General features: G+C 43.0%; 1 protein-coding gene across 1 annotated transcript; it reads right to left on the minus strand.

The window, feature by feature from the left end:
• Positions 1 to 1,550: 1,550 nt before the first annotated feature.
• On the minus strand, positions 1,551 to 14,346 carry LOC139910044 (TRPM8 channel-associated factor homolog). The gene is made up of 13 exons (XM_071897241.2): positions 14,265 to 14,346; positions 11,852 to 12,670; positions 11,091 to 11,304; positions 10,485 to 10,782; positions 9,598 to 9,899; positions 9,110 to 9,284; positions 8,042 to 8,136; positions 7,620 to 7,830; positions 5,966 to 6,202; positions 4,847 to 5,070; positions 4,517 to 4,630; positions 3,256 to 3,732; positions 1,551 to 3,195 (listed from the first exon to the last, which is right to left on the minus strand). Exons 2-12 carry the CDS (start codon positions 12,496 to 12,498, stop codon positions 3,490 to 3,492), a joined length of 2,760 nt encoding a protein of 919 aa, XP_071753342.1. The 5' UTR covers positions 12,499 to 12,670; positions 14,265 to 14,346; the 3' UTR covers positions 1,551 to 3,195; positions 3,256 to 3,489.
• Positions 14,347 to 14,369: the final 23 nt, after the last annotated feature.

A 14,369-nucleotide genomic window follows, 5' to 3' on the forward strand; every position in this document is an offset into this window, starting at 1 on the left:
TGTTGGGAGGAGCTTGATACAGTAATTTGCTGCTTGGGGGCAGAAATTGTTCATTGGATGGCTGATGTGGTAAACAACAGAAATATGTGAAACAAGTTGGATCACATCATTAGTCTGTATCATGATATTGAATGTATTCTCAACTTTATTAGTTTGCCTGCTTTAAAATTTACCAGCAGTGAAAATCATTTTTGTTGGGCAAGTTTGTTTTAATCCATGCACACCAATGGACAAAACAGTCGGGCAACAAAATCTATTTAACTTTTAAAATGTAAGGATGATGATAACAATGAAGATAATGAAGATATGATTATGGTGATATTTAGGTGATTTCTTAAATTACAATCAGAAACACAAATACTTAATTTACCCAGTAGAATAAATGTACATGGATTTGTCTCGGTAATATTGGTGCAGAGACAAATCATCAACTGAGAGAGTTTCACAGTGCATACTGACACACAGTCTTGGGAAAGCTGGGTAAGCAGGGTAAACACTCGTGGGAAGAACAGCTTGGGCTGAGTTGGTCTTGGTCTGGACTGGTACCTTTTCCCTGAGGACAGTTTCTGAAACATGGTTGGCAGGGTTGCAGCAATTCTTCCGCAGCGGTGCGGACAACATGCTGAAGCCAGTCTTTGGAACAGGAGGAGGCAGAGAAAATCATGATGGAGGATGTCAAGATGTTTTGATTGATGATTGATTGATGATTACTGATCTGTCTAGTTATGAGACTTTCATCAACTGCCACAGGAGGAACATCCACTGTTGAGTAAGCAGGAGGTGATCTTGTCACATTTGTGGGTGCTTGTGATTCTTGTCCCCAGGAACTGAAAGACTCAGCTGAGTTCATAGTTGATGCATTGATCTCCACCTCTGTCTTATACATGGCTTAATTATTGTTGCGGATGAAGCCCACCAGGGTGGTGTCATCCTCAAACATAAGGAGTTTGGACGCCTGGCTGGAGGTACAATTAATCATGTCCATGGAGAAGAGGAGAGACCACACACTTACACACTGGTAGGGTCACAGCTGTACAAATTGCCTTATGTCTGCCAGGAAGTTTCAGATTCACCAGCAGAGGGAGACCTTAAGCTGGGACAGTTTAAGCAGCAAGCAGCGGTTTGGGATGATGGTGTTGAATATGGAGCTGAAAGCAACAACAGGATGCTGACATAGGAGATGTGCAGGTGTTCCAGGGCAAACTGTAGGCCCATGTTGCCTGCATCGCCCACTGACTGATTCGCCCTGTGGGCGTGTGGCATTTGAGAAGGGACAGAATCAGATGCTCAAAGGCCTTCATCATGATTGAGGTCAGTGGGCAGAGGCATGCAGGACTGCCCCCCTATTAAATATGGAATATGGTTGTTGGCTAGTCAATGTCACCATATAGCCAAATGAGTATTTACCAAAATGTGACGGAACCAACATTACATAGAGTTGAAATAAAATACAAAATAGTGAAATGGTTCAATAGAGTTCTTCAATACAATACTCCCCCAAAAATCATGAACATTTTCAACTTTTTTTATTATTGATATTTACTTGGTGGTATTGTAAATATTCTAAAATATTGCAAGATATTAAAAGCTATACCGTATATCGTAATATAGTTATGCAACAGGTGCAACAGGTGGAAGAAGAAACACACAGTACACTCAAACTCAAGTGAGGTAAACTTACACAGGTGCATGGCACATAGACATCAATGCATATGCTTTGATAGCAGACAGAATTTCAATCACCTAATATGCCAGAACAGCTGGTCACACAACCTTCATAGCTTTAAGGCCAAGATCAGGAGATTTTAGACAGGCATGTTGTAGGACAGCTAAGGGTGAGGAGAGATTGACAGATGGCAGTGGATTTAGAGAAACAGCTTGTAATTTCTAGGGAAATTTAAGGTCAGACTTGGTGTGGTCAGAGTTACAGCAGATTTTTGTGGAGCTCACAGTGCCATGGGAAGATACAGTAGATGAAGCTCATGATAGCATGCTACCGTGTAGATGCAAAATAAATAAATATGAAATATTATAAAGATAGAAAGTAGATATGATTTTTGCCAGTTGGTTTGTCAAATCTGATACTCAATATCTCTGAACAGCACCCCACCCAGATAGAACCTTATAATTCCAAGCTCATGAAATATTATGAATGCTCTTCCTAGATATATCTTCAATGTGCAATGTTTTCCCACACCATCTCTTTTTAAAACAGAATGAAGTTTATTGGGTTCAGCAAAAAGCCCAGGATTAAATATATAACAGTTCTGATACCTGCTACCTATACTGTCCATTAGTAGTTAGTTGTAGTGGTAATGAATAACTATTGCGCTAGTAACTTGTGTTCATTATAGTTGTGCTATTCTATATTTACTAACATGGGCTGACTGTAAAATAAGGAACCATTTTGTACTTCTGTCCACAGTTCAGCTTCTATTCTTGTAGATCACAATTATGCGAAGACTGTTGATTTTATTTTAAGATCTATACCAATTCTGGACCTGTAAGATAAGCTGAGGACAAATTCTCCATTATATTATTGATGTAATGGACAATAAAGTTTTACGTTACAACTCTATTCTGTTTTTCCTCCCCCAACAGGACAGTCCCCAACAGACATCCCCCAAACATTCAAAAGCAATGTTTAATTTAATGATATAACTAATCCCAAACATATGCCAATTTATGAATGTATGTAGTATGTATATAGACATGTATGTATTGTATGTATGTATGATGTAGTTTTGTTTTATGAATGAGAATTGTGCAATTGTGGAAGATGATATGTATTATGTGTATTTTATACAGCGTACATTTCCTTCTGGATAATAAAGTCTATCTAATCTAATATAATATTATAAAATAAGCTTCATATAGGAAAGTAAGGAACATAAGGCTCTTTCCCACATCTTAAACACATACTATTGCACATAAAGAAACAAATCAAATATGTCAATGAAAATAGACATTATCCTATTTTGAACAGACCCAAGGTACTATCAAACTCTGGCCGTCAACACTTCCGCTACAGTATAAATTGATTGTATATCGTGTTGCCTGGGCAGGTACAGTGTAGGTTTGAAAATCTGACTCTTGCTCTGCACAAAATATTCATCTGAACAAGTCATTTAATCCATTATTAAGTCTTCAAATCTTGTTTTTAGATGTGAAGCAACTCATGGACCTGGAAAGCAACTCACTCACTCACATCCTCACTGTTAGCCTATCTGCCCCCTAGTGGCTGTTAGGAGGCACGGCACAATGCGAGTGAAACTGCATTGGAGACAAGTGGAATTATCACATCCTATTTTTGCAGAATTTTTCATTTATTTTTAGAAAAGGGTTAGGGTGACTTGTTAAGATAGATGTTTTTTTGCATTGTGAGTTTCCTTTCCTCCCCCAAAATTCCTCTCCCACTAAATAGATACCCTAGTCTTTTAGTAGTTGAACCCGGCTCTCTCCACCTTTATTAGCAGCAATCTAAACAGTTCAGCCATACTGGACCATGGGGTGGTCGCTCCAGGGAGGCAGGCTGGAGAGTTTCTCCTCAGTGGCTGGTTCGATGGGCCAGCCCCAGGCCTTGAAGAATCCAGCCAGGTTCTTCCCTACAGCCTGGGCGAACGTCTCGGCGTACAGGTTCATCTTGCCTTTGTTGTCCCCGGGAACGTTGCTCATGTTGTGGTAGGCAGCAAACACCTTCTTAAAAGCATCCCAGCCAAACTGGTCTTGGAGCTACAGGGCAGGAGACAGAGGGGGGGGGGGGGTTTACCCAGGAAATCAAATTGGACTATGAATTGACTGAAATGAGTCAAATTCGACTGAAATTCAATCTTGGAGGAGTAGTTAGGAGGAACATCCGTAGCTTAACAAGACCTTAAATACTGTGTTTTTCCTAAATCTGCTTCCCGCAGAAAAAAAGATATTGGTCTCCATATGAAACAGTCTCATTGACGCCCAGTCCCAGCCAAAAAAGTCTCCAAGACCAGCTAAAAAAGAACCAGTCTAGTCTGCCTAACAGTGTTTTCGGTGAAGACGGAAGTAGTCGGAAGTGAGACCTATCTCTTTGCCTGTATACTGTCTGTCTATGGAGCCAAGGCATGGCTTGGCAATTGGCTGTGAAAATCAGTAAATAATAATAAATAAATGCGTTTTTTGACTTATTCGACGGGCAAGTTGGGATTTGAATTTGTCTTGTGTTTTTTTTACATTCAACTGAAATTTGAATATGGAAATTTATTCTGACAGCCTTAGTGGGTAGATGGCTGCAAGAAAGAGTGTTAAGAGGGAGCGTTAACTAATCCATTGAAATAACTCCTCAGAAGCTTGCCTATAAACCCTCTGTCATCTATTACCCTGGACATTACCTCTACCACTAGTGCCACTACTACAATGACCACTAAAAACTAGAACCGCTACCACATACCTAAACAATTTTAACCATTTATACATCTGTTTAAATGCAGACTCCAGTGTGATACAAGCACTGTTCCTCTACAAAGATTACTATCATTCTCACCTGCATGTATGTCTCCAGAGCCACCCACATGTCCCAGCCGCTGAGGTTCCTGCCTCCCTTAACGTACCCCTCTGCACGACTCTTCCTGTGTTCGAGGGTCATGTTGGGGTGTGCCTGCATCAAACACATGACATTCACCACATTATAACACTCATCAAGGTGGAATGAGGTGACTGTGATACACTGGACATCGTGAAAAGCGAAGCAATTTTTTGACATAAGGTAAAAAGAGAGGAGGCTGTATTTTGTGTCATCTTTTGATTTGACGATATGTCACAATACATAATTGGTCACTTTAAGACCATGGCCCAAACAACTGATTTGCTCCACCTGTGCCCTGTTGATCCCCAGCACCTCTTCATGGACGTACACCGACCACAGGTTGCAGGTACACTCTGTGGTGTGTGACGGGAACTCCCAGCAGCCCCTCTGCTGGTTGTGTCCCAGTTCGTGAATGGGACCCCACAGGCCCGAACGCCTGGCGTGGTCAGTGTTGACCAGCTCAGCCGCCACAGATGACTGCATCATGACAGGGTAGCCTGCATGCATCCAGCCTGGAGAGAGAATAAAGAGAAAAAATAAAAAAATAAAGAGAAAATAAGTGTTATAGAAATGGAGCTTTAGGCTTAAGTAACTCTGGTAAAGCATTCAATTTGGATGGATATAAGAGAGATCTGTCCCAAACATGGCCTCTGGAGACATGCAGATACATGAGAGTGGGAGAGGTAATATAATAATAACAAACTTTATTTATATTGCACTTGTATAAAAACAGAGTTTACAAAGTGCTTCGTATAAAAAGAGAAGGAATAGGACAACAAATCAAATTAAGAAGCAGCCAAAAGAAATGAAAAGGACAAAAATGAATAAAAAATATTAAAAGACAGAGTAAAGTAAATTATTAAATACTAGGATACTGTTCAATGTAATCAACTCTGCTATCAACCCTCCCCTCAGTTATAATATTGAGAAATGTGAGGAATTCCTTTTCTCTTTTTACCAAAATGTTTGAGAGCATCAGACTCTGAATCTCCCCTCTGATCCAAATCTTCCCTATCTCCTAGACGTTGTCCCCACCAAGTCTCTAGAAGAGGTCTTTGATACAGTTGGTCCCATCATTTTTTATCAAACTTAGACAGCTGCTGGCTGCTGGTACTTTCAATCCACCCTTAAGAAATCCAGCCCTCAGTAACTATAGAATGATCAATAAGCTGCCATTTTTATCAAAAGTTCTCAAGAAAGTAGTTTTTAGACAACTATAATTTTTAAACAACATTTCAGTCTGTTTTTAGAGCTTTACACAGTAAAGTGAGGTAACTAACAACTTTCTTTTAACAGCAGATGCAGGGGAGAAAACAGCTGTTTGAATATGGAAGGACTGTGAGATATTAAAATGACTGAACGGGAGCAAACGGGAGGCGGAGATAAGTCGCAGGCAAACACGCTTACCATGGGAAATTTGCACATCTGCCACAAAACGTTCCTTGCGGGGGAACTTGTGTGGGATGGCAGCCAGGTCGGCGACGCCCTTCATGATGTCGTCCCAGAGCGCCGCCACCTCATCAGGGCGCTCCAGGTTCCGAACAACACGCGACGGCACGGTGAGGATGATGTTGTCACACTCCAACTCTGCCCAGGGTGAGGGGGCTGTGCGCAGCAATGACCACTCAGCTGGTGTTGTCACGCCTGCAGAGAAGAGAGGGGGGGCTTGTGGTGTTTTATTTGGATATGAGAATGTTATGGTACCCGATATTCAAAACTGAGCTTTGAATTATTTCAATTATTGCAAATCTGAAACAAAATGTGCTCACAGTAGCCACAGCTGTAACAATAATGTCCTCTTATTGTGAGGAACTACATATTTCTATTAAAACTACTGTCTTTTCAATAGAGGGGCTTTTCACTGGCTTAACACTGAACTGCTCGAAACGTCACTGACTTTGCGGTGCAAATAAAGCAACAAAAGGGAGCTACAGTGTGCTGACTTTCATTGTTTGATTTAACACTGAACTTGGCATGCACAAAAACAGACTGACTGATAACTTTGAAAGTTGGTACTTTATTACTTTATATCTAGGGACAAACATTGCAAATTAGCTTAGGCTATAAATGTTAAACATTGAAATGAAATGAAAAATGTTTTTATTTTTTTATATGTATCACTTTTGTGTATCCTGTGTTTTCTGTGCTGGCCTTTGGAAACTGAATTTCCTATGAGCCAATAGGATGTATGCAGGGTTTCCCCTACTGGGCCTGCCAGGCCAACAGAACCCCCGCCAGGCTAATAGAATTCTAAAAAAAGAATGTTGAAAATAGTGATGCAACAATGTACTGAGGTATTAAAAATAATGATGGTACCACAAGCTTTTCCTTTAACACTGTATCCATAGTTTAAATAGGAATAAAAACAGGCAGGCAGAGTGATGTTCATATTGTCAGTAAATTGTATAATGCCCACTTTAGATGGGCAGGGGATTATGGCAGGCCAGATGCAGTGTAGTAATTATAGGTTAAACAGAAAGTAAACAGTGGTAGATGTAGAAAGTCAGAAATAAAGAGGCTTGTTTGAATTCCAAATTCAGTGTTTTTTACTTTATCCACCTGTAGCAGCAGTATATGTGTATCCATATCCAGCTATGTGATTCTACGTGATTTTAAATTGCTGCATTATCCTAGATCTTTACATCTCTGCTATGCATTCCTCCTCTCTAACATGGCACCGCGAACTGTATAATTATATATTCTTGTACACCTGTCTTTCACGTGCTGTTCTATCAATCAACCACTAGAAAGGCTGCACTTTTGGATCCCCTCCACAGTAAAGACGTCATCCACAGCAATCTAATACCCTAATGTACAAATGGAAATAAAATGTCATGCTGTAAAACTTTATTTATGGAGCAAAAGCAACACAATCGGACCTGGGCCTGCACTTTTATTTCTAAAATAAGATGCATGCATCAGCATTTGAACAGGATTTTGTTACTCGACCCCTGAAACACACACTACATCCCGCCACCCCAACACACACACACACACACGCACACACACACACACACACATACATACAGACACTGCTCAGTTTCACCCAACACACACTCACCAGACTTGTAATAAGGTGCAGGTACGGCGATTTGCACTGTGACCTCTGCCCCCTCCACCTGTGTTTTGGGTGGGGCCACCAGGTAGATGAGCCCTCCCCACAGGTTCCACACCTGCATCATCTCCGTGGTAACGGGGAACCGCTCGTGGACACACGGTGCTCTCCTCAGCTCCTCAGCTTTCAGATGGTCCGTCTGACAGCCTATCTGGACCTGAGGAAGACATGGAGTAAATGTCACTGCCTTGAAAAACTATATGAAAAATGCAGTATAAATAGTTTGTTTCTATAGATGCATATATGAATACTTGGATGTATGACTGGCTACCTGGATGGATAAATGGATGGATGAGTGGAGAGAGTACTGATGAATGAGACAATGATGAACTCAATAACCCTGACATTTTAATTTCATGACATTGTACCTTCCATCCCTTGTTGACAATCTCTGCTGGCATGGCCATGTAGGTCTTCATACCAGGAGAGAGGTAGAGACCTGTACTGAGCCACTCCTCTCCTCCTAACAGACACACACACACACACACACACAGAGCAGAAGCAGAGGTTAAACTCAGAAGTATGTACTTGTATAAAAGCTGTAGGGCAGATTATCCCCCATATTTACTAAGACACGCACAAATCAGTAGCGCACGCAAAAAAATGAACCTGCACAACTGTTTCCAGTTTAGTGAATGATTTACTATTTGCTGTCATCCAAATGAGGTCAGCCGCAATTCAGCCACAGTTAGGCAATTAGAAAACCGGAAGCGCTATTTAAGTCTTGAGATTGCGCCTAGCCACTTTCAGAAAATGGCATCACCTGTGAGGAAGAGAAGACCCACGTTCTCCCAAACTGAATTCTAAGTGTTTGTCGATGAGGCAAAAACAGAGGCTGCAGCTATCTGTTCCATCTATGAGACTAGGAGAATGTAGGGATTACACATCTTTACATCTATTGCTCTGATGACGGATATGTTGTCCCCGTCGCCGTAGCATTGCCTTTAGTGCCCCAGACAGCGCCAGAGAGATTGTGATATCTGTGCTGTAATACCACCGTCTGCTGAAAAGACCCCGAGGCCAAGAGAGGAAGGGTTGTCAAAAGTTTGGGCAACATGACTCCTCCTGGTCTGTGATTCTAAGTCGAGCCATATTTCTTCCAGGAGAGATAGAATTGCAACCAATACCTGTTTTTCACCTCATCCTCTGACATCCCAAATAGGGTCATGTGTACAGAAAACACTCTCTTTTCACAGTCTAGCTCTCTCTCTCTGTTTCTCCATAATACCAGAACAGCAGCCATGTTCTCATGCACAAAAATGAAAGACATGCTTTCACTGGGCGCTAAATAGTGTGCATATCAGGTGAAATTACATGCATTGCCTCGATAGTAAATCATAAAACTACTTTTTGTGTGCATAAAGGTATTTGTGCCAGTGCAAACCATTAGTAAATATGGGGATATGTCTTCTTAATGATCAAAAAAGAGGCCTGACCTGCCGTCTTAGCATTAATCTTGATCTTGTAGTCATTGACAATGGCCATCATGGGGTTATCCTTGATGAGGTAGGGCAGGAGGGCATCAGGGTCTGGGCACACCTTATAGACCTCTGCCCCCACACTGAGGAGGAGGTGGTCCTTGGGACTCCGCACGGGGCAGCTGTCACACACCTTGATGAAAGAAAATCAATAATGAACACATATTGGTTGCACTGATAGGAGGATCCATTCTAAAGGTGCATTAAGTAATCTACGACCTTTACTGACAGCTACTGGCAACCAGAAGGAATTGCAACACACAAGGCTCTGCCCCCACCCCTCCACACACACACACACCACACACACACACCCCTCCTGTCCCCTTGAAATGTAGTTGCCTATAATTGACACAAGCAATAAGTCACATTTTGACAAGTGAATAAAGAGGAGGCCATGCTTACAAACATACTAATATGCACTGATTACACAGTCACTCGATGCCTACCTGTGGCATGCCCGACTTCTTCAAGATGTCAGTGAGGGTGGACACCACCTGGGTATAGGAGGAGCAGTCATGAGCCTTCATGTGCAGGTAGGTGGCGCAGTCCCCGCCCAGCTTTTTAAGATGCGCCTCCTCATGCTTGGTAAGTTTCTCCCCCTGGGCAACATGGCCAGCGAAGCGGCGCAGAAGCTGGCGGAAGTGGTAGTTGTCTTTACAGGCCTGACCAGGGGCCGGGGCCTTGTAGCAACCGGCCCCCAGCGTCGCCCCCAGCAGGCTCAAGCCCATCTTGTTCAGGATGTGGTTCCCTGGAGGGCAGCACAACAGAGCTGAATTATTCTATTGTGTTGAACCTATTATGATGAAGGTTCAACCAATATGGGTTTTGGAAGGCTGATACGGATACCAATATTTTTGGAACAAAAAGAAAAAAATGGTGCAAAGTGTCAAACAAAACTTCAAAAGAAGGGGCTCTTTGGTTTGGAGTATGTAACTGAATGAAATAAAAGTCCAAGGCACTCTTCTTCGAAAAACTTAAAAAAAGCCTTTCTCTTTCAAAGAAGAGTGCTGTGGACTTTTGTTTCAACCAATATTTTTGCATTGAAGCCACCAGTATTGGGGGCTATTTGTGCCGATATTCAACATCTTTACATTTGACTGTGTGCAGATATATAATTCATCACCACCATCCATAAAGTGCTTACGTCATATCGTTTTTTTTCCCTTAACTGAGTATCATACTTAGGCCTGCAAATGTGTCTCTCTCTTAGCACTGCTGTATCGAATGAGAAGTCCTGAGTTGTGCTTGAGGGGTGTCACAGTCTAGTACAGAACAGTCCATTACATTCAATCAGTGGGAAGTGCCTGTGATGTGTTTGATCTGTACACATTACCTGTGAAGTCTGTCATTGGGTTTTGCCCATGGTGTGTCTGTGCCCAGTACCAGGCATGACCACCGATCAGCAGGCCGCCTCCTTCTGCCACGAAGTCCTGGATCTCCTGTGCGTGCTCGTCGCTGTACGCCGTGCACACAAACACGCTCAGGTCTTTCCTGAAGCCCGTCTTCTCACAGCTGAACCCCGATTTGCTGAGCAGGGAGAAGGCGTGCCCGAGAGACGGCTGGACACCAATCACCCCCTTCCGGCCCTCGTCCAACCAGTGAACGGCATTGTTCCAAAATGAAGCCAGCTCCTGTGATGAAGGCAGTGTATTGGAGAGATAGGAGTTTATTACAGAGATAATATCATAAAGATCAGGGGACAATTCTGTGGATCAAGCACACACCTCATAATTTTGCAAACTGCTGAAGGCCATAAGTTAATATTTGACAATAGAAATATAATGAGTAATCATATTTGCAATCAACAATATGATTTTTCTAGACTACACGGAAACCACATGAGAAAATCCTGACCAAGTGACTGATTTACTCTGCTGAGACAGTTTTCTGTTCATCGCTTTAACAATTTCTCAGACTTTCTCATTAATTCAAACTTCACCTGTCGTCCCAGGTTACCCTCGTGCGTCACCACGACGACCCGACCCTGCCCATAGTAGGCTCCTGCCAGGAAGGCCCGTCCGTCCTGGGTGGTACCGATGGGGAAGGCCAGCGGGCCGTGGACCAGAACCTCAGAAGGTACCCCACACTGGATGTTAAACTCTGAAATACCCTGGAGGAGGAACTCCATGTCGTCCTCAAAATCCTTACCGATTCTGTATTGAGAGGGGGAAGAGGAGGGAGAGAGACAGAGAGAAAGAGAAAGAGACAAAGAGAGAGATGGGCAGAGCAGAAAAGGGGATTTGCATCTGAAGGGATGTGCATCTTCACACCAAGTATGAGATACATATTAGTATTATAGTGGCTATATTACAGACACTTCCATTCTTCTCACAATTGTTCCAAATTCTTAATAAAATTTTTCATTGGGTTGGGTTCTTTTTTTTTTTTTTAAACCAAACAGCCTAATAATGGAAAAAATGTTATCTGTGTGAAGTGAGAAGTGAACTGTACAAACCAGTTACATCAAAGATAATTTGTTCTTAGTTGCTCAATTTAACGTACAAAGGTTATATGCATGATAAATCCACTGCAGTATTATGATATTATGACAAACATTTGGCTCACAATTATACACACCACAATGACTTAAATAGGTAAACAAAATGGAAGTGAATGGCTTGATTTTTCTCTCAGCAAATAGCTGAAAATTTAGATACTGGAACATCTTAAATTTGCAATGAAAGAGAAGTATATACTCACGCTACAGCCAGCCAGGAGGAAGGGATCTGAGGGTAGACAGGCAGACACTCCACCTCCCCATGGTGCTCAGAGAAGTAGATCCCTGCCACACTGGACACCTTGTTCCCTGGGAAGCCAAGGAGGGTGTTCTCCTTGGGGTGCTCCCCAGCCCAGCTCCACGCCTGCCCAGCTATCAGCACCCCTCCTCCAGCCTTCAGGTACGCCACCAGGCCCTTCACATCTACATCCACGCTGTAGGCGTCTGTCACATACACCCCGACCCCCAGATTGTCATTAAAGGCCCCCACCACACTGGCTTGGAAGCTGGATCTACTGAGATTATCAGCCACTGCCTTGACGCTCTGGTGGACCCCCACAGACAGGTTGTCACATTCGTCCCCTCTCAGCCAGGTCAGGGCGTTCTCTACCAGGGCCGGGAAGGCGGTCAGGTAGCTCTCATGGCCCAGGACCACAATCCGTCCACGGCCGTACAGGGAGGCAGCCATCAGCACCTGGCCCCGGGTGTTCATGGCCAGAGGGAAGGCGTGGTCTCCGATCAGGACCAGGTCGCTGGGGACGCAGGGGCCCCGCAGGTCCAGCTCTCTGAGGCCCCTCATCAGGGAGATGTAGGCCACCTCGTGGTGGGAAGGGGTGGGCTGGGTGGACATGGTGAGGAGGAATGATGCGCTGGAGGTTGGATGGAGAAGGTGGAGGCAGGATGGCGGAAGAAAGGTTTGCTGGAGTCAGAAGGTCCGGTGTGAGGGTGCAGTGTAGCTGCTGAGTTGTATGCGATTAAACAGCTGTAGCTACATGGAGGTGCAAACAGTCAGCCAGGCTGCCCTGTGGGAAGAGGAAGAGAGTTGAGAGAGCTCAAAATAAAATAAAATCCTCACTGACAGCCTATGTGTTACACATCTATAACAGTAAAGTGATTTATAACTGATTGAGAGAGATAAAGAAAATCATCTGTTCTCAACTCGGTGCCATCGAGGCCTGAGAGTCTGCAGGTTTTCATTCCAACCAAACACTACCTGGTACCTGACTGGTTTCACTGATTAGCATACTTTCACTTATCAGCTGCTATAGTGTTTGTTTGGAATGAAACCTTGCATACCTTTGGGTCTCGATAGCACAGGGTTGAAAACCACTGGAATACATCATGCTTAAACTATTGCTTTGCTTCTGGCTTGACTGTATTGCTTTAAAAAAAATGCATAAAGTGAAAGAGAGATTTAACATCTAGCATACAGTACTGACACTAATACCACAGCTGACACCACCGCGATCAGATTATCCTTGAACTACATTTTTACCTCAAAGTCTTCCAGCTTCTATCATTCCACACAGGCACAGCAGTTTGCACAAACAGGTGAGAGCGAGAGTGTTAAAGAGCAGCTCAGATGAAAAAATAAAGAGAAAAACAGGAGGGATGTCTGCATGCAAATGTCCAATGACAGGCCAGGTTACTGCAGGATCACACCTCACTGGGCAGTGTGGAGGGAGTCACCTGCCTGTCAACACTCTCTGAGTGAATAGTTTATTGTGTACTCATGTGGGTGGAGTGGAGACTCTTGAGCATGAGAAACTTGTTTGTCCAGCCAGTCAATATTTGCGGATGTTGAGACTAAATATTCATTTGGCTGTGACATATAACAGTTAGCAATGATGTCACAAAGTACATTGACTAGGTAAAACATCTAAACAGAAGTTTTACAAAATCAGTTTTAACCTTTTGTATTGTGTTCTGGAAAGTTTAACTTGGCCGACAAGAGTTTGAGTTTCGACCTTCAGAGTTTCCACAGAGAGAAAAATATCCAGATTCTGCTTTTCTCAGCTGCTATTGATTTGCTGAATGTAGGATGAAATAGCCCTTACTCAGACGGCACTTTGCCTGCCCATCTTGCACAGCTCTTCTTCTACTGATTCTACCACTGACATGATTTAGTGTCTATTAGTCCTGAGTACTATGTCGTGGTTTGACACGGTTCTGTGTATTGTAATTGCTTTTGACCCTGGCTGCAATCCCCTAGTGGAATAATAAATGTGTTTTGCTGGAATACAAGAATGTTTATTCTAAAATATTATTGGTTTGAATAAGCAAATTAAATACAGTACACCTCAAAACAAGAGGGGTGGTTCACAAGTAAACTTGGAATTCCAGGGTCTAGCCTGCACACAGGCAGGTTGAAAAACCTGCTTATCTGGTTTTGGAATTTGTGAAACATTCAACAGTTACTCATGAAAATGTTTGTTATCATCTAGCTAAGGATAAACAAAGGGAAAGAAGCCTAACAGGTCGAGATTAAATGTTCTGTAGTCAAATGTTCTGCCCAGTTTGACAAGCATTCGTTGGCAGTGGCACACCTCCACCCTCCTCACCCCTCCCACACACCTACATAAAATTAAAACACTGTATTCAAGCAGTTGCAAATACTTTTACGCTGAGCCTCCCTCTGGTGTCTGCTTTACTGATGTAAAGAGTGGCGGCTTCAGTAGTGCGTTGTCCTGTGTCCGTGGCTACCTGGGTGGAGTAGCAATG

This window comes from Centroberyx gerrardi, chromosome 6 (assembly GCF_048128805.1).
Source record: "Centroberyx gerrardi isolate f3 chromosome 6, fCenGer3.hap1.cur.20231027, whole genome shotgun sequence".
Classification (NCBI taxonomy): Eukaryota; Metazoa; Chordata; class Actinopteri; order Beryciformes; family Berycidae; genus Centroberyx; species Centroberyx gerrardi.